Below are 18,596 nucleotides of genomic sequence, written 5' to 3'. Positions count from 1 at the left end.
TCTGCGAAGCATGTATTATCAAGCCCTCACCAATCTGATCCTCCTCGAAAACGTTCCCGGACGGCTTGAGATGCTCATGAAGCCGGTTTTGGACCGAATCTCTCTGCTGTACAACGCGCAGCAGCTGAACGAGCCGGAATGCGTACCTCCGTTTCCACGATTTGAGGGATAGCAGACGATCGTGAACGTGTTCCGCGACGCGCGTGGAATCGTGATGTCGTGCACAAGCCAGCGTTCGTTCAGCGTGTTTGTGGAGTCGATGTACGCTCTCGTTATGAGCTTGTTATGATTCAGTTATCCGAAAGCGTTCGATGTGATGCAGCGCGCTTTACGCGAGCACGGCGATGAAGAAGAGATCGTCTCCTCCATTATGAAATTCTTGGCGTCCCTCGTTTTGAATCAAGAATCCAGAATCGATTATTGCAACGATATCGCCAATGGTGTTACATTGTTCCGCGAAACTGCACGCGTTTTGATCGTCTACGGAAATCTACTGCTCAACAACTTTAAAACTTTCGTGCGGATTTCGTGCGTCCAATCATCGCGTAGGACCAATGTCCCGCGTACGTCTACAAGGGAATCTGCCAGCTCTTCCACGTGATGGTCCGCCTGCTGAGTTTGCTCCCGCGGTTCTGTTGAGGTCTAGAGGGGAAGTACGTTCCGTTCGGCGTGTTTCCACTTTACGACGATTCCAGTTTTAAAGACATTTTGGAGATGTACCTCAAAATCGTGATCCGCACGCCCTTCAAGTCCCTCTCGGTTTCCCCGTTTCCCCTTTCTGACGGATAGGAATGGCCGAAATACGAGCGAGCGGTGTTTGTGTTCCTGGAGATTTTGTTCGCGGAACACATCGATACGGTGTGTGCGATCGACTCGCAGGCGTTCATTACGATCATGGACAGCGTGTGCAACGGCGTGTCCAGCTTCAGTCCCGAGGTGGTCATCGCGTGCTCGCGGATCCTCACGCGCGTGGCGAGCTATCTGTATCTGAACCAATACAAAAACACGCCCACCGTCGCGAATATTAAGCGGATCATCGTCGCGCAGCCCAATTTTTGGAGCGTCGTTTTGACGTCCGTGCTGAATGCGTTCATTTTTGGAGCCGCGTCCACCTTGTGGGAGCTCTCCAAACCCATCTATGCAGTGTGTTTGGTCGACCAGCAGGCGTTTGGGCAGTATATTAAGGCGGTGAGCGAGAATCAGGACTCGATTGTGCAGATGCAGCTGATGGAGGATTCGAATAATCTGATGAGTTCGTTGGATTATGCGATGAGCAAGCAGAGCATGGATAAGTTTAGCAAGATGGCTGTAGCATGGAGAAGACAGTATTTGTCGTATATGAAGTTGTGATGTGTTTGTTGGAGGAAAGAGGGTGAGGAGAAGGTGGAAGGAGAGGTGATTGGTGGGGAGAAGAAGCATGATATATAAATATATATCTATGATGAATCACAATGGAAGGATCGCTTTCATAACGCGTGGATATCACAAAAGTCTCGTTTCTAACAAGTATAAACACCTTTTTGCCTCCCAAACCCAATTTACACCATAACCGTGATTCTACTAAAACCAATATTTCTCTTGACACTGTGGTAGGAAATGGTTTCTATATGGATAGAAGGGCTCCAAAACACTCCTTCTATCATTTGCATGTATTGAAAGAGACTTATCGTGTATGTAGGGAATGGTCCAAAAGAAAATCGATAGTCGTATTCGCACGCTGATTGAAAATGGCGTGAAGCTAAATCAGCGAACATTGATGATCATTATCGGAGATAATGGAAAAGATCAAGTCCTTTCTCTGTTTTATTTACATCTTCTCTAGATTCCCAATTTGCACTACATGCTATCAAAGTGCCGCGTGCGTACGCGTCCTTCGGTGTTGTGGTGTTACAAGAAAGACCTGGGTTTCAGCACGTTTATTCCATTACATTGGGCTCACACACAGCCACAAGAAGAAACGCATGCGAGAAATCAAAAAGCTAATCAGTCGTGGTGTATACGACAAGGACGGCGAGAACCCGTTCGATCTCTTCGTATCGAGCACTGAAATCCGCTGGTGCTACTACAAGGAGTCGAAGAACATCTTGGGTCAAACCTATGGCATGCTGGTTCTGCAAGACTTCGAATCGCTTACAGCGAATCTCCTCTGCCGAACGATCGAAACCGTGGAAGGTGGCGGCATCATCGCCATTTTGCTCAAAACAATGTCGAGCCTGAAGCAATTCTATGGCATGGTCATGGTACGTTTTCTCCGTTTCCCCATTTCCTCACCCTCAGGATTGCCACGCCAAGTACCGCACCGAATCGCATGGCGACATCACCCCTCGTTTCAACGAGCGTTTCATCCTCTCCCTGTCCAACTGCTCCACCTGCATGGTCCTCGACGTTTCTCCCGTTTCTCCTTTTCACCTAGGACGAGCTGAACATCCTCCCTATCAACAAAAAGATCCTCACCATCGAGCCAATCGCCGCGTCCCTCGCCGACGAAGACGCGCACGAAACGCCCTCCCAGCGCGCGTTACACGCGAATCTGCAGCGCATCAACGCGGAGCTGGACGAGAAGACGAAGTCGCTGGACCTGAAATCGGCGGCCTTCGCGAACAGTCAAGTGCTTCGCGCGTTGACCGGATTGTGTCGCACCGCCGACCAGGCCTCCGCCGTCTACGCGATGCTCGACACATTACCGAGAAGACGCGGCAGACCACCGTGTCGGTGACGGCCTCCCGCGGGAGAGTGTGCATCACCGCGGATGATCAGATGTAGGGCAAGTCGGCGGCGCTGGGTTTGACGGTGGCGGGAGCGATCGGGTTCGGGTACAGCAACGTGTTCGTGACGGCGCCGTCGGCGGAGAACGTGCAGACGCTGTTCGATTTCGCGGTGAAGGGGCTGAAGGCGCTCAAGTTCGCGGAGCACACCGACTTCGAGGTGATCTATTCCCCGCGGGAGGAGCAGGCGCACTGGGTGGTGCGCGTGAACGTGTTTAAGACGCACAGACAGGTCGTGCAGTTCGTGGACCCCGCGGAGGCGTCGAAATTGGCGCAGGCGGAGCTGTGCATCGTGGACGAGGCCGCCGCGATCCCGCTGCCGCTCGTGAAGAGCCTGCTGGGCCCGTACATCGTGTTCCTCAGCAGCACGGTGACCGGCTACGAGGGCACGGGCCGCTCGCTCTCCCTCAAACTGCTCAACGAGCTGCGCAAGCAGGACGCGGGCAGTAGGATCGAGAATTGCGCTTCAGTTCGTAGCGGGAAAAACGCTTCGCGAGATCGAGCTGACGGAGCCCATCCGCTACGCGCCGAACGACCCTGTGGAGCGCTGGCTGTACTCCTTCCTCTGCCTGGACTGCACCGCCACGCCGTACCGCCTGCTCTCCGGCACGCCGCACCCCGACGACTGCGAGCTCTACTTCGTGAACCGCGACTCGCTCTTCAGCTACCACAAGCTCTCCGAGGCTTTTCTCCAGCGCGTCTGGGCGCTCTACGTCGCCTCCCACTACAAGAACTCTCCCGACGATCTCCAGCTCCTCTCCGACGCGCCCGCTCACATGCTCTTCGTCCTGCTCTCCCCGCGGCAAGACGGCGCGCTCCCCGACGTCTACTGCGTCGCCCAGGTCTGCTTGGAGGGAAATATCTCCCGCGAAACCGTCCAGCGCGAGCTGCAGAAGGGCGCGCGGTCGGCGGGCGATCTGATCCCGTGGATCGTCGCGCGGCAGTTCCTGGACAGCGACTTCTCGCAGCTGTCGGGCGCGCGGATTGTGCGGATTGCGACGCATCCCGACGTGCAGGGAATGGGCTATGGACGACGCACACTGCAGCTGCTGAGACAGTACTTCGAAGGCAAGATCGAGTTCACCGGAGACGACGAAGACGAAGACGATGACCGCGAAGATGACCGCGAAGATGACAAGATTGACAAGGTGGACGATGGGTCTCTCCACGAGGTCGCAAAACCGCGGAAACATCTTCCATCTCTCCTCGTCGCGCTCTCCGATCGGCGGCCCGAGCGCCTCCACGTTTCCCTGTTTCCACGTTTTGATGCGTAGTGGCTGGGCGTGAGCTTCGGCCTGACCGAGCAGCTGTTCAATTTCTACGAGAAGGAAGGCTTCGCGCCGGTGTATCTTCGCCAGACCGCGAACGAATTGACCGGCGAGCATTCCTGCGTTCTGCTTCGCGTTTCTTCTTTCTCCTTTCTCTCACTCGCAGCCTCTCGATTGCTCGGCATTGCCCGACGCGCCCAGCGACGGCTGGCTGGCGTCCTTCGTGGCGGACTTCCAACACCGCTTCATCAACCTGCTCGCCTTCCAGTTCCGCGCGTTCCCCGCGCGCTTAGCGCTCCGATTGCTCGCGAAGAAGCTCGTGCTCTCCGTGGCTGACGAGGCCCACAAAGACGTCTATGTTAAGCCGCTAACAGACACGGAGATCCGGTTCTTCCTCAGCAACGACGATCTGAGCCGGCTGGGGAGCTACGCGCGGAACTACGTGGATTATCACATGATTCTCGACACCATTCCCGAGATCGCGCGGCTCTATTTCAACCGGCGCTTCGGCGATCTCGCGATGAGCGCGCTGCAGGAAACCATTCTCATCGGACAGGGACTGCAGCACAAAACCATCGACGAGCTCCTCGCCGAGTTCCCCAAGGTCGCGTCGGCGCAGCTGCTCTCGCTGTTCAACCGCAGCGTTATTAAGATCTACAAGGCGCTCCAGGTACGCGATCCCCGCGGTTTTTTGAATGTAGAATACGCTGAGTCGGGAGGAAGAGGAAGAGGACCGGCAGAGAATGAAGGAGGAGGCGAAGGTAGCGAGTACGCTGAAGCCGCTGGAAGAGACGCTGGAGCAGGACTTGAAAAAAGCGGGGGAAAAAGTGGAATTGCAATTATCGAGGCAAATTTTGAAGGATGAAGAATTGAAGGAGTATCGCGTGGAGGGGACGGAGGAGGAGTGGAAGGACGCGTTGAAGAAGGGAGTGAACGGATTGGTGTCGATTCCGGTGAGTAAGAAGCGAGATGGAGATGATGCCGCGGGGAAGGGATCGAGCGGGAAGAAGTTTAAGAAGGGGAAGAAGGGACATAAGAAGCATTAAATCGTTGTTTTGCACTGTTTGTTGGAGAGATTCTTTCCTTTTTCGATGCTTTGGGATTTTTGGAGGCAAAAAAGGCGCGGATTCAAATTTGGCGGGGAGCTCAAAAACAAAGCCGCGTGCCGGTGATCTTTGGAAAGTCGCATCATTACGCTACCTAGAACCGATCGGAAAGAACTTACAGGTTGGCGGCAAAAGGGTGGAACGATTGTGCTGTAGGTATTCATGGAAACAAATTCAAGTGTTAAACAGCGCCCCAACTCACGGGGAAGATGGTCTGTACGGTTAAACAACGATTTGCTTGATCTGGTGCAAAAGTTTAGCTTTTCCTGGAGTGAAATTGCGCTCCGTCTGGGCTTTGATGAGGAAGTTTTTTTGTATTGGTGGATTCGATTGTAGGAGTGCATTCAACAGTATGACTATTTGATTCACCCAGAAAAGTATACATCGGCTTCGCAGACACAGGAGAAGAAGCAGTCGCGAGTGAGTAGGGATTGATAGCGAAGGTGATGGTAATGATTAGAGCGAGAGAGTGAGGAGAAGCACAAGCGTCGTAGGCTCAGACTGTAGATTTGTAATTTCTAGGATATGTTCGGAAGGCAATCCACACGCCATCCCCATCTCGTGTCTCTCAGCCGATTTTGCCTCCTGATTATTACAATTGGACGTCTGCCCGTCAAGCTGCTTGGAACGAAATTCCGTTCAACGCGAACGAGTATTATATGAAGTATCTGCCTCCTGGAATCGAGCCTTCGACTCGTTGTTGGGACGCAGAAGAGCGCAGCGAGTTTCTGAGTGCATTGAAAGTTGGAATCAATGAGCGTGAGTCAAGAATAGAACTATCCTCCGAAGGGGAAATGGGGTTTGTTCTCGCTGCACATGCTGGGGAGAACGGGAAAAGAGGTGAGGAAGGGAGGGCGAGTTGAGACGTAGTGTCAGCGGTATTTTGAGCGTGAAGTGCAAGGGAAGGAAGAGGGTTTTATGGAGCAGAAGGAACAGAAGGAACAGAAGGAACAGAAGGAACAGAAGGAACAGAAGGAACAGAAGAATGAAACTGTGGAAATTGTAAAGGAAAAGCAAATGGAAAGCGAAGAACCGAGCGAATTGAAGAGAATGAACGAGGAAGAAGTCGAAGTGGAAATCAAAACGAAAGACGCGGAGTCCTTTATGATTGTGGAATGCAAAGAAGCTGAGGAGGTGAAGAAGAATGCTGAGGAGGTGAAGGAGAACGATGAAGAGAAAGAAAGGATGCTGATTGAAAGCAAAGAGGAGTCAAATAGTCCTCTTTTTTCTTTGGAACAATCACCTTCTCTCCCTCCAAATCCATTGGAACAGCCCGATTTGCAGAGTCATTCTCTTTGCGAAGCTCCTTTTGCCGCTGCTGCTGCTCCGATCTTGTCTGAAAATCCTCCTCTAACCGAAAATCTCTCCGAAATTGAACATTCAACAGAAACTGATTTGAAGAATTCTGTGCAACCCACCGATTTGAAAGACGATTCGTGTGACAGTCTCCCTCTCTTCTTGAATGAACCGATAAATTCTCCATGGGTGCATTCACAAGACACTTCATCCGTTCATTCGAATCACTCGCAAGAGATTTCTTCGTTGGACATTTCTCCCTTGGAAGAGAATCATTCCATTCCTCCAAAATCACCGTCGCATGTCAGTCAGGAAGAAATGGAGGTTCTCTCCCAATTGTTTACAGCTTCAGAAACCAAGAATCGATGTGTGATTCGACACAACATTGTGTTTAGCGAGTCGGATACGCCCAGTATCACTGCTTCTCCGACTTGTCCCAAACCAATCGCTACTTCGCTTCAGGGCGAAAAAGCAGAAGGAAAGATTGCGTTTAGCCCCAAAGCGAGTGAAAAAGAAGCGGAGGTTGTGGAATCGAATGAATTGCAGAAGAGTTTATTCGTGCCCAGTGATGAAGAAGATAAACCTGAGAATAGTTCTGTATTGGACAATTTGTCGATTACTGCACAACCTGTGGATTCTTTCCATATGAAAGAGCTGCAAGAGAATCATTCTTCTGTTGGTGGAAGCAGCAAGGCAGAAACGGATGAAGTGGAAGAGATTTCGTTCGATCTTCCCATGTCCTCTGAGGTTTCTTGCGTTTTCCCAACGCTTTCCAATGCCATCACCACCACAACAACAACAACAAGAACTACTACTACTACTACTACTACTACTACTACTACAATCGAAATGGATTCGGTTTCTAGCAAGCCAATGGAAGTCACACCCACACCTGAGAATGCAATGGATATCGAACCGAAATCTACTTCCGAAAAGGCAGAAACGGAAGAGAAGCAACCATCGAAACCTCAAGATTCCTCCTCTCCTTCCATTTGCCATGCTGAAATCAATCCAGCAGACCTCATGACTCCTCCACGCAGTTCATTGAAACGCCCCATCCAAATCACGCAGGATCACTCAACCTTGGATCAATCCAAGATCGTGTCAGTGGCTGTTCCAAGACCTCCGGAAGAGTTTGAGACTCCCAAGAAGAGGAAGAAGGATGTGGCGTCAACAACGATCAGTCCTACGAAAGTCGTGGATGAATCTGAGTTTACAGTCGAAGAGAACTCATCAGTTCAAGAAGAAAAAGGAGAGGAAAAGGAGGATGGTTTCCCCGATTTATCGATGTTTTCTCCACTTGGAGGAAGGAAGGTCACCTATTCTTCCAGCATAAAACGCCTCTTAAAAGACCTGGAAGGCGAACGAAATCGATTCCGATCGCAGTTCCAAACCCAAATCCAAGGTTTGCTCACCTCTTTCGAAGAAGAGCAAAATCATAGCTCAACGGTAATCATCATTTCTCCTTCTTCATCATGCATAGAAGCATATTTCAGCTATTCAGCAACACTATCAATCGGAATATGTTGGTGCATTGCATCGAATTCACTTGTAGAAACGACTTTGCCGCTGCCTGCAGATTCAATACAATTCGCTGATCGCTACGCAGCTCACGCGTCTTCATTATTACGGCGTGAATATTGAGAAGAAAAGCCTATACAATCTCCAGTTCCCTGAGTTAACGTTTGCAATCAACTTGTGTTTTCTTGTTTATTCCAACAAACAGAAAATCATGTTTGTGATTTGATGATTCCAAGATCAAATACTATGACTTAGACTCCTCCGTCCATAATTTTATCATCCCTTGAATCAGCACGCTTCTGTCTACCAGCCATCATTCCTCCAGGCATTCGCAGAACACACAGCATTGAAATGATCACAATCACTCCCGAGCACGAGGTCACATAGAACGGCAAGTTCGGATTGACGTGGCTCAACTTCCCCATGGCTAGCGGAGCCAAAATCATCGCCATCTGCCCAGCCATCATGTTATAACTCAAAATTTGCCCTTGAATACTTGAAGCGGAGATAGACTACAATCGATTTCAATCATTCAATGCGCACGCTGATGATGCTAGCAGGCGCTGGCGTGGAAAAATCATAACCCAACTCATTCACAACACATCCAATGATCGAAAGAGGGAGGGATGTACTTCCTCCCATCAAGAAGTTCGCTACAACTACGCTTCAATTACTATTGTAAGAAAGCGAACTTTGGAAGATCCCAGCGCCAATAGAAATAAACGGGATCGGAATGTTGCAGCGGAACACTAAAAATTGATAAATGAAGCCGTTGATGGTGCAACTGATGCAGCCCAAACACGTCACCAAAATTCTATGCAACAAAAGAGAGAAAAAGAGTCGAACGCAAATTGTGTGGAAGTCATTCCGAATAATTTGTTCGCGAACGTATTGTAATAAGAGTCCCATCCGTTGATAATCCACCGGTTGCAGAACTCCACAATCATACACGCAATCTACCACGACTTATTTCAAACAAACAAGGAGCGTACCACCATCGGCGGAAAGAGCCGTTTGAGATACGCATAACTGAATTTTTGTTTTGTTTTACTGATGGAGAGAGTGAAATCCAAAGACTCGTGAAGAAACAGGCATACTAAAATGAGGTTGATCGCTGCCACGACTCCAGCAACGATAAACGGAATGCCAAGACCCAGTTCACCCAAAAAACCACCAACTGCAGGTCCAAAAATATAAGCTGCAGCTAAAAATGCTTCTAAGCGTGCCATGTACTTTGACCGTTCGTCGACGGTGGTACAATCTGCGATGTAGCTACGATTGAAACCATGAGAAGCAGGTACGCTTGAGCCACAATCCATGATCCCGCAAACAACCCCGTGATAGCACGGAAAATAATCAATGCCCAAATATTTTTCGCGAGACCTTGCGCAATGGCTCCTAAAAAACATAGTTTCCAATTTCGACTACCAGCTGAAGATCCGATAAGGGAAAGGATTAAAAGTGGTTTTCTTCCAATTTTATCACTAAGACGACCCATATACAAATAACCTAGAATGAAGAGAAACAAGAAAGACGACTCACAAGTTGAGTTACAGCATAGCAGGAGAACAAGTACGTTGTGTGGTCAACCGTTCCACCCAGAGATTCCGAGAGAGACGCCATTATCGGTAAAACGATGGAATACCCCAAGATATCAAGCAAGACCGTGATATCGACCAGCAGAATGTTGAGTTCCTTTCGAGAAAGCATTGTTCCATATAGTGGTAATTAATTGATTATTTGAATTGAACATTATTATTCGCTGATTGTGTATTTGTACTATCAAGGTCAGAGAAAGGATTGAGAGTGTGGCACTTGAGGAGATAGGAAGAGGGAAAAAGTGAAATTCAACAAAAAACCAACATGAGTGTACAGACTACATCACGCACATTCTTCTCCAGTCGATCCAAATACCTCTAAAAGTTACGCAAAATCACAAACTTCACATCCACCAATTCCTTCGGAATCGTTTCATAAGACCGATACTCCATTGCAGTCGCGTATTTCCGGATGAAATGCACCAAATTCGCCTTCAAGTACTCACAGAAAAACGGAGATTGCATCCAATGGTCCTTATCCGCCACCAACTTACGATTCACTTCATCAATCATGTTTTGGACATAGCTTGCGCGAGCTAAAATGTACGCATCCGCCATATCAAAGCAGTCATCCGAAAGTCCCGGACCACGCTTCTTTTCTGGCCAATGAATCATGTCTTGTGTGTTGTGTTGAACGTACTGCAAAACAATCTTCTTCGTTTCCTGCCGATCTCCAGCAGATTTCACTGAAAGCAGAGAACGTGCAGTGGATGGATGGAGAGTGATGGGAGGCGATCCAAACATTTCCCAACACTTGAACTGAATGATTCCATTGATTTCTGCAAGATAAAACAGACCTTGGGTTCGAAACGAGGTTGAACCAAACATTTTCAAGTATTCCTCAACGACAATTCTCCAATCCGCAGGGTGCTCGCTTGCCTGAGGATCCACTGACAGAATGGAGGATTGGATTTGACGAAAGAGAAACGCAGCCGAGGTAAGGCTGTTTCCTTTGCAAGATTTATCGGGATGAATTGCTTTACATAAGAGAACTTTGTCTAGAATTGTAACTTGTCGGATAAAGGCTCACTTTGATTTGATAAGATACAAATGCCAGTGCTACTCGAACTAACATCCAATCCAACATGAAATTTTGCAGTAGAGACAGATCCAATGACCTTTTTCACCATATCTTCGACCATATTCGAAGTCGGCCAGAGCTTTCGATATCGCAAAATCTCTTCCACCGAAGAGAACATTTTATTGTTACAAAGAAATTGAGAGTAGAGTTCTTGAAGAGCGCGGGACATGGCGAAAAACTCTACTCCTTTCCACTCCAAGACAGAAATCTATTCGCGTGGTTCACCCATTATTCTATTCAAAACAAATTGATTCTTCTTGTCAGATGTGTCAGAGAACAAACAAGCCAAACCACTAAACTACTTTCGCTTGCTATTCAAGAAACTGCGAATTCTTCCGATCACAGACCGCATCGCTGGTGCCTGTGGATGCTCCACTCCCTTCTCGTCTTTGCCAAACTCCTCGATTAATTTTCTCTGAGAAGGCGTAATATTTCTAACCATAAACTTTTCCCGCCAAACCGTACTTTGGAATGTGCACATTAAAAGTTATTATTTGATCTCCCACATGCGACCCGCGCATCGGTTTGATTCCCTTATCCCGCAGACGCATTCGTGTGTTGCACTGGGTACCTGGCGGAACATGCACATCGACTTCGCCACTAATCGTAGGAACTGTGATCGTGCCTCCCAGAATAGCCGTCGTTACCGAAATCGGCACCGTGCACATGATATCGCCTCCCGCCCGAGTGAAAAACGGATCTGGCTGAACGTTCACGTCAATGTACAAATTCCCGTTCCGCCCGCCTTTGATTCCCTGGTTTCCCTGACCGGCAAGCCGGATCGTGTCGCCGTTGTCGATTCCCGCAGGAATCTTCACGGTGATCGTGGAAACGCGATGCATCTAATCATCAGACTGCACATCACAAGGAATACTGTTCCACTGCCACGACATTTGGGACAGGGCTCCGTGTTGAGAGTCCCTAATCCGTTACAATGGGGACAAGTCGACATGGACATCATGATCCCGCGGTTATTCTACCACTCACAGAAAACGGCCACTCCTACATAAATGACCCCTTTTCCCTGGCAATGCGGACACTTCTGCGTCTTATTATGCGGTCCCTACAAATGACCCCGATTTCTGGAATTCCACATTTCCCGACCCATGGCAGGCATCGCAGGCGACCTCCTTCTGCACGCGGATGTCCCGCTCGCACCCGTTGATGCAGTCCAGAAAGGGGATGGACACGCGCACCGAGATATCGGACCCATCGTTATCTATCTGCGGCTGGAAGCCTCCGAAGCCGCCAAACCCGCCGAAGCCGCCGAAGCCGCCGAAGCCCTGCGCCTCCGACCCGAAGATGTCGGTGAAATGGCGCAGGATCTCATCGATGTTGGCCGCGTTGGCCTGGTAGCTCGCGCCGCTCTCGTCCATGCCGGCATGACCGAACTGGTCATAGCGCGCGCGCTTCTCGTCGTCTTTGAGAACCTCGTACGCCTCGCTCACTTCAATGAACTTCTGCTTGGCGTTCTCGTCGCCCTACGGATGAGAGAGAGCCATGAGCGGAAACCTTGTTGGTGTCGGGGTGGTATTTCTTGGCGAGCTCGAAATAGTGCTTTTTGATCTCCGCCTTCGAGGCATCTCTGGGAACACCGAGAACCTGGGAATGAGGGAGAAACCGAAAGAGTACTTCGTAGTAATCGCGCTTGGAGTGGGGAACCGTGGAATGGAAGGAACGCACGTTCCATGACGCCATCTGTTTGTTACACACGGAAGAAAATCGAATTACGATGGAGCGCGCGGGGTAGGACTGAAACGAAACACTGAGAGGAGCACACATCGCATGAGCATAGCGAGTGCTCACAGCAAAGGCTCGAACACTCCGAGTCACTGCTGCAGCACTTCTACAGCAAAATCGATACATAAATTCAAAAATAATGAGGTTTCAAATTGTTCGAGAAACGTCGAACTGGGTTTGCTTCCATAATTCAATGCAAAGAATTCGATAGGTGGAACTGTTCCTGTTTCTCTCCTAAAACGCCCGGGAGCCGTAAGAAGGGCTCGAAAGAAGATGATATATATTTTCTGGAAAATTATAGAAAAACGAGAATTCTGCAATCTCTAGATTATATAACTGAGACTTGTCAAAGTGACAACTTCGCTTTCACAAAATGTTCTGGCTTTCGTCCTCGAAAGGGTCGCAACGGGGCGAACACGATATCGAAAGCTATTTGAAACGTTTAGAAACAGACATCGATGATGGAAATCGAGAAGACATCCAAGATATCATTTCCAAACTCATAGGTAAATCTGCCTTTCTAGTGTAATTCCAGAGTTGACATACGATGCCGATTCCACGGATATTCTTCACATCCTCAGCTTCATCTCCGTCCGGATCTCCTCTCTAAGCGAAGTGTGTTGTCAGGAACTACTACCTTTGTTGTTTCACTTCCTGGATCAAGAAGACTCCGATATTATGTATTTCGTAACTTTTCTTGGAATCGAATTCTTTTTCTAGACGATTTCGATTCTTCGAAATATGATCGAATATCCCATTTCTCTAATTCTGGTAAATACCATCTACAATACTCTGCACACCGTGTTTTCCACCAATTCCTTCTATGGCTGTCGTGCAGTCGCCCATCTCATCGCCCCCCTCTATGAGCGATATTCCACGATCATTACCGAAACACCCACGCCCGATTTGGAGCCTTTTCGAATCATTTCAAGTAGTGCCTTGAAGGAATTGCGATCCATTTTCTTTCAGCTGTGTAATGACGACCGACTTCTTGTGCGCAGAGAAGCAGCCAAGCAGTTTTCTACCTGTCTACATGCGTTTGGATCGCAGTATTATTCTCAGTTTGTACAGCTAATGCGAACTTTTGTGAGTGACGATGTTTCCCTAATTTCATCACGCTGACTCTTTAGAATTCGGTTGTGTACGTTGTTGTTCCTTCGTTCCCACTACTCTTCCAGTCCATTCATCAACCCTCAATGGTGAGTGAACTGACCAGCAGCTTCATCAAATGCTTGCAATCCGACTCGATTCGCGTTCCAATTCCGTGATAGAGTCATCGATAGATTCAAAAGGAAGCTGCAAAGCACTTGGAGGCGATCGGAACGAGTATAGGGAGTGAAATGTACTGTTCCACTTTGTTGAATCCTATTTTGTCAATGATTAAGGACGGAGCTCTTTTTCTCATCCCGCACCTCCATTGGATTTTTGGCTTTATTCCGAAAGAGACTTTCAAGGAAAAGGTGTTTCCCTATTTGACGCCTCTGATCAATAAAGATGAGCCCTATAGACTGTATACGAATTTCCTTTTTCAATGTTTTGTGTAGTGAGTTGATCACGCCCTTAATCGTCGAATTGATGGAGAATGATGCTTCTCTTGCTCAGCCTTTGTTCGATGCCTTATTGGAAACCCAAAGCGAGTTTGTTTGCAGATATCTCATCGATCATTTGTCACCTTCGTTTTATGATGAATCGATTTTCGACACAATCCTTTTTCAACAAGAGAAGTTGCAATCATCATGGAGAGTAATATTCGGTAGTCAGTTGTCCATACATAGTGGCGAGAAAGCATCGCAAAGGCGATGGGAACTCTGCTCAAGGCGTTGCAAACCATTCATTCCAATCGTTTGAACGATCTAAAGCAATATGTAGGTCGTCTCTATACCCTGATATTGAGCATGTTCACTTGTTTTCTGATAATGTGCATGCTGTACGAAGAGCTTGCGCAGCGTCAATCACGGATGTGATGGATGCACTGAAAATCGATGACTTCAAAGACGAATTGCTTCCTTCGCTCATTTCTCTCTACAATTCAAGTGGGAACTATCAAATACAATCGAATCTGCTTTACACTTTTCAAAACGTTTTACTCTCACCCCTGCTTTCTTCCAATCAGGACTGGACTACCGAGATTCAAACCTTGTTGATTAAAGAGCTCTCTGTATTCATTGAATTCTCTTGTGTATGACTAGAATCCAATTCCCAATATTCGATTCATCACTTGCAAGGTGATCGGCAAGACATTCGAACAGTTTCCTCCCGATTTCCAGAAGGAATATGTAGCGAATCATACCATGGTAGTCACTAGATTCTTCCTAAATTGAAATCACTCACTCGAGATGAGGATACAGATGTTCGCTTCTACTCTTCCATTGCTTTGGAGCGAATGGCAGTTGTATCCTAAGTTGTACGTACTAATTGTTCTATTCTGTGTAACTAAAATTGGAGTTTGTTCAGAAAACATTCATTTCAATCGTTTTCTTATGCTCTCTTTCGCAAAGTGTTTGGTTCCGAGAGGAGGCTGTCGCTTATGTAAAAATGAACACGTTCTGATGACATGTAGTTTCTTCCAAACTTGGTCGTGTTATTACCAGTCAGTCCGCCTATTTAGTGAGTGAAGAAACCCCTGTACAGTGTAGTTTTGTGAGTTGATGCTCATAGCTTACTCCCTTCTTTACCAAGGCCCCGTCCTTCCAAGAGATCGATAAACCAAAATTATGGATCAACGAAGCTATGGAAAAGTAGGAAAGAGCTCTAGGTATGAAAGTGTAGTCTGAAGTCTGTGGATGATGGTGTTTCGATCCTCCGTGAATTTAGACAAAACAAATATTTTATTAACAAGAAAGCGATTCGTATAGAGTGTTTTCTTTGTGTAATCCCTGTAGGTACCTTTATTGAAGTCGGTTCCAATCTGGACCTGTTAAAAACAGTGAATGGTACCCTATTGATTTGTGTGCATTCTCTAATTCCTAGCAATTTGTGATCCTGCCCTTGACATTGTTCCCAGCAAAAAGATGTATGGAATTCTGATGGTATTCGTTATCTATATTAGCAATTACTATTAGAAAAAGCTGAATTCCACACAGAACGGAGATTATGCAGATCGTGGTTGTCTCTGCGATTTTTGAAGTGTAGGTTTGAAAAAGCGAATGGAAGAGTCGTCTGTATCTGCTGCTCCGAGCGAAGAGGAGGTTTACACCCCCTACGAGCATCTGCGAACGATCAAAGAGGACTCGGATTTCTTCGCAATCGAGCCGCAAATCGATTTGGAGCGCGATATTCTCTCTCAATCCACACACTAATTTGATCTTGTGTTTGTTGGTATACGGAATTGAATGTTTTGTGACTGTTCTCGACAAAACGAGGACTACAATGCAGAAATGATAACTGAACGGTGTATTGTCTGGAATTCATGATTCGATTTGCACAGAAGCCACAAGAAATGGACTGGAACAACACACCAAACCTCATTCTTTCATGTAAAGCAATGTCTAGTGAGAAGCACCGCTTGCTTTATTTCCTCTCACAAATCCTCTTCGGCTCTGCCAACCCCATTTATCCACTTCCATTCCTTTTTCTCTCATTTCTTTCAAACAAACAATCCACTGGGTCAGAGCATTCACATACGGCGCGATTTCCTCTTCGCTCAATTCGCGGAACGGCAAATCCACTCCCACCACGGCTACCGAGCAGTTTTCCTTTGTCAGTTTCTGCATCACACTCCTTTCTTCGCTTCCTACTGAATCGCCCTGCACGCAGCCCTTCAACGCATCCAGCACGATGTTAATCAGCTCGTCGAGCGTCACTGCTCTTCACTCCATTCCATTCCATTCATACAATCATCGCTCACCGTCACCACGTTCGTTTCTTCGTTCAAAAAACGTCGAGACAGAGCTGTCTTCGCGCTCTGGCTGCGAGAACCGATCGTACACGCACTGTATTCGAGGTACTCGCCAGAGGGAGATGTATGGAAGAGATGAGGACCTTTGGACTAGAAGGAAATCAACGAAAGAAGGAAAGAAAAACGTCCACACCGCCGATCAACAAACCAACACCGTAAGGACGACGTTCGTATGTGAGAGTACAGAAATGCTCTTCTAGACATCAGAAAAAAAGTATTTTTAAAAAATCACTCTCTGCTACTTGACGAACCAGCATCTCCATAGGCATCTTTCTTCCATATACGTACTCGTGGTCCATGCATTCTGTTCTCATATATCTAATGGTGGTCGCAACCGAAAGTGAAATACTTCGATAGTGCTCTCGCATCTGCAGTTAAACCGGACATTGCGATTCCCATGTGTGTATCGATTTCTACGATCTTTCGTTGGTATGAAGCAAGCTCGTTTGGCCGTCTATTCAATTATCCAACCAAAATACAGAGTACCTGCGGAAAGCACCGAGAACGACATATTTATTCGTACGAATTCCACAACATGCACTTCCTTGCTTTTCGGCTTCCGTGGCATATTTTACCTAAACTATACCATGAAAGCGAAGTTTCCGACTTGATGTAGTTTTCCTTCGGGAGACCAAACCGTGACATCTGTATCGTATTTATTTCCGTGCATCGATATCGAATGATCTAAATTGATAGAAGAAGTATGCCCCAAATATGAGCTATTTCAAGATTTTGAATAGTCATTTTCAAGTCAATTGATAAGCAGTAATATGGTAAGCAGTATCATTCGTTTTGTTACATCAAGAAATCGTTTCTGGTATTCGGAAAAAACGGTTGGATTGGAGGGCAGGTAATTAAGCTTCTGGAGGATCGCGGATTCACGGTCTACCGAGCTGAATCCAGATTGGAGAATACGCAGGATGTATGCGCTGAATTGGATAAGTACAAGCCGGACTATGTTATTAATGCCGCTGGACTTGTAAAGAATAATAATTTCTTGCTGATCATAGACGGGAAGACCGAACGTCGACTGGTGTGAGTCCCACAAGGAGGATGTTGTGAGGTAGTTCCAAGCGTGTTTTCTCACGATCAGAGTCAATGTTGTCGGCACTGTGGCTCTGACAGACGCATGTTTCCGCCGAAACATTCCCTGCACTGTCTATGCTACGGGTTGCATCTATGAAGTATTTATTTCATCCCGCCAATCCCATAGTACGACGCTGAACATCCTCTGGGCAGCGGCAAAGGCTTCACTGAAGAAGACGAGCCCAACTTTTCTGGCAGCTTCTACAGTTACACCAAAACAATGGCCGAAAAGGTTTCCTTTTTCTCCTCTCAACTCACCACCAGCTTCAAAAGGTGTACTCGAACGTGCTGATCCTGCGTGTGCGCATGCCCATCTCGGACGACCTCTCCCCGCGGAACTTCATAACAAAAATCAGCAAATACGAGAGAGTGGTGAACATTCCGAACTCGATGTCGGTCCTGTACGATCTTCTTCCGATCAGTATTGAATTAACGCTCCATGATTGTCGTGTATCCGAATCGAACTCGATCGAATGTAGGGAGTATACAACTTTACGAATCCGGGAGTGATCTCGCACAACGAGATTTTGGATTTGTACAAGAAGTACATCGACGAATCGTTCACGTACAAGAACTTCTCTTTGGAGGAGCAGGCGAAGGTGCTGGCTGCGGGACGATCGAATAATGAATTGGATGCAACCAAGTTGGTTACAAAGTGTAGAGAATTGGGTCTGGAAGTCCCGCCCATTAAGGAATCTATTGTGCATGTGTTCGAACGAATGCAGGTGAATCTTGGCTTGAAGAAGAATTGCTTTGTTTGTTTTATAATGCCAGACGAAGAAAGAGTAATGACTCGTATACATTAGAAGTGTCTTGATTGTTTCCTTTCATATTGAATTTGTGGAGGCCCATCCAATCTGTAATCCACTCCAGCTAGTGTTTTTTGGGGAATTTTGATAAACGGCATTCGATCTTTGTGAAGATGAACCATATTGCTGATTTGGAGAGTTGTTAACATTTGAATCTTTTCGTTCAGTAGATTATTATAAAAATAGTGAGCATAGACTTTGGAAACATGTACCACTACTAATTATTGGATAACATCAGTAGGTAATCCCATGTATAAAATTGGATGCTATTTCAGATTGTTTCACAGAGGATCAAAGGTTTAAAAGTGTAACCCTATGAATCTTGATGAACACAGAGTTTTCGATGCTTTTTTCTTAATCTGTTTCTCATTATATACAGTGAATCAAACTTTTTAAATGAAGAAAAATGTACAATAAGAATTATATGC

The 18,596-nt window shown here is 47.1% G+C and overlaps 9 protein-coding genes; 5 read left to right on the top strand and 4 right to left on the bottom strand.

Moving 5' to 3' along the window:
- Positions 1–214: 214 nt before the first annotated feature.
- GSBLH_T00001914001 (uncharacterized protein) lies at positions 215–1,350 on the top strand (the record flags this gene model as incomplete). Its single annotated transcript, XM_013040398.1, has 5 exons — positions 215–261; positions 295–517; positions 550–616; positions 647–759; positions 790–1,350. The coding sequence occupies 5 exons, from the start codon at positions 215–217 to the stop codon at positions 1,348–1,350; spliced, it is 1,011 nt and encodes a 336-aa protein (XP_012895852.1).
- Positions 1,351–1,681: 331 nt separating this feature from the next.
- On the top strand, positions 1,682–5,079 carry GSBLH_T00001913001 (uncharacterized protein; the record flags this gene model as incomplete). The annotated part of the gene is made up of 11 exons (XM_013040397.1): positions 1,682–1,789; positions 1,823–1,914; positions 1,946–2,240; positions 2,278–2,385; positions 2,414–2,659; positions 2,689–2,733; positions 2,764–3,211; positions 3,243–4,009; positions 4,040–4,168; positions 4,200–4,703; positions 4,735–5,079. 11 exons carry the CDS (start codon positions 1,682–1,684, stop codon positions 5,077–5,079), a joined length of 3,087 nt encoding a protein of 1,028 aa, XP_012895851.1.
- Positions 5,080–5,348: 269 nt separating this feature from the next.
- Positions 5,349–6,009, top strand: GSBLH_T00006350001 (uncharacterized protein; the record flags this gene model as incomplete). The annotated part of the gene is made up of 6 exons (XM_013040396.1): positions 5,349–5,355; positions 5,400–5,425; positions 5,476–5,563; positions 5,600–5,629; positions 5,662–5,882; positions 5,914–6,009. The coding sequence occupies 6 exons, from the start codon at positions 5,349–5,351 to the stop codon at positions 6,007–6,009; spliced, it is 468 nt and encodes a 155-aa protein (XP_012895850.1).
- A 2,918-nt stretch (positions 6,010–8,927) lies between these two features.
- Positions 8,928–9,454, bottom strand: GSBLH_T00001912001 (uncharacterized protein; the record flags this gene model as incomplete). Its single annotated transcript, XM_013040395.1, has 2 exons — positions 8,928–9,160; positions 9,190–9,454. 2 exons carry the CDS (start codon positions 9,452–9,454, stop codon positions 8,928–8,930), a joined length of 498 nt encoding a protein of 165 aa, XP_012895849.1.
- An 11-nt stretch (positions 9,455–9,465) lies between these two features.
- Positions 9,466–9,666, bottom strand: GSBLH_T00001911001 (uncharacterized protein; the record flags this gene model as incomplete). Its single annotated transcript, XM_013040394.1, has 1 exon — positions 9,466–9,666. The coding sequence occupies one exon, from the start codon at positions 9,664–9,666 to the stop codon at positions 9,466–9,468; it is 201 nt and encodes a 66-aa protein (XP_012895848.1).
- Positions 9,667–10,922: 1,256 nt separating this feature from the next.
- Positions 10,923–12,333, bottom strand: GSBLH_T00001910001 (uncharacterized protein; the record flags this gene model as incomplete). XM_013040393.1 has 6 exons in its annotated part: positions 10,923–11,069; positions 11,101–11,477; positions 11,510–11,611; positions 11,642–11,698; positions 11,730–12,116; positions 12,148–12,333. 6 exons carry the CDS (start codon positions 12,331–12,333, stop codon positions 10,934–10,936), a joined length of 1,245 nt encoding a protein of 414 aa, XP_012895847.1. The 3' UTR covers positions 10,923–10,933.
- Positions 12,334–13,715: 1,382 nt separating this feature from the next.
- GSBLH_T00006349001 (uncharacterized protein) lies at positions 13,716–14,776 on the top strand (the record flags this gene model as incomplete). The annotated part of the gene is made up of 5 exons (XM_013040392.1): positions 13,716–13,885; positions 13,920–14,128; positions 14,151–14,533; positions 14,565–14,651; positions 14,681–14,776. The coding sequence occupies 5 exons, from the start codon at positions 13,716–13,718 to the stop codon at positions 14,774–14,776; spliced, it is 945 nt and encodes a 314-aa protein (XP_012895846.1).
- A 1,087-nt stretch (positions 14,777–15,863) lies between these two features.
- GSBLH_T00001909001 (uncharacterized protein) lies at positions 15,864–16,963 on the bottom strand (the record flags this gene model as incomplete). XM_013040391.1 has 8 exons in its annotated part: positions 16,881–16,963; positions 16,760–16,848; positions 16,623–16,727; positions 16,506–16,591; positions 16,399–16,469; positions 16,210–16,363; positions 16,113–16,177; positions 15,864–16,082 (listed from the first exon to the last, which is right to left on the bottom strand). The coding sequence occupies exons 1-8, from the start codon at positions 16,941–16,943 to the stop codon at positions 15,864–15,866; spliced, it is 852 nt and encodes a 283-aa protein (XP_012895845.1). The 5' UTR covers positions 16,944–16,963.
- Positions 16,964–16,987: 24 nt separating this feature from the next.
- Positions 16,988–18,165, top strand: GSBLH_T00001908001 (uncharacterized protein; the record flags this gene model as incomplete). Its single annotated transcript, XM_013040390.1, has 7 exons — positions 16,988–17,023; positions 17,052–17,252; positions 17,284–17,336; positions 17,367–17,457; positions 17,487–17,591; positions 17,624–17,809; positions 17,839–18,165. The coding sequence occupies 7 exons, from the start codon at positions 16,988–16,990 to the stop codon at positions 18,163–18,165; spliced, it is 999 nt and encodes a 332-aa protein (XP_012895844.1).
- Between the last annotated feature and the right edge of the window lie 431 nt (positions 18,166–18,596).

Source organism: Blastocystis hominis, assembly GCF_000151665.1.
Source record: "Blastocystis hominis, Singapore isolate B (sub-type 7) whole genome shotgun sequence assembly, scaffold_14".
NCBI lineage: Eukaryota > Bigyra > Opalinata > Blastocystidae > Blastocystis > Blastocystis hominis.
The sequence above is the reverse complement of the archived record's forward strand: the minus strand, read 5'-3'. Positions and strand labels throughout refer to the sequence as shown.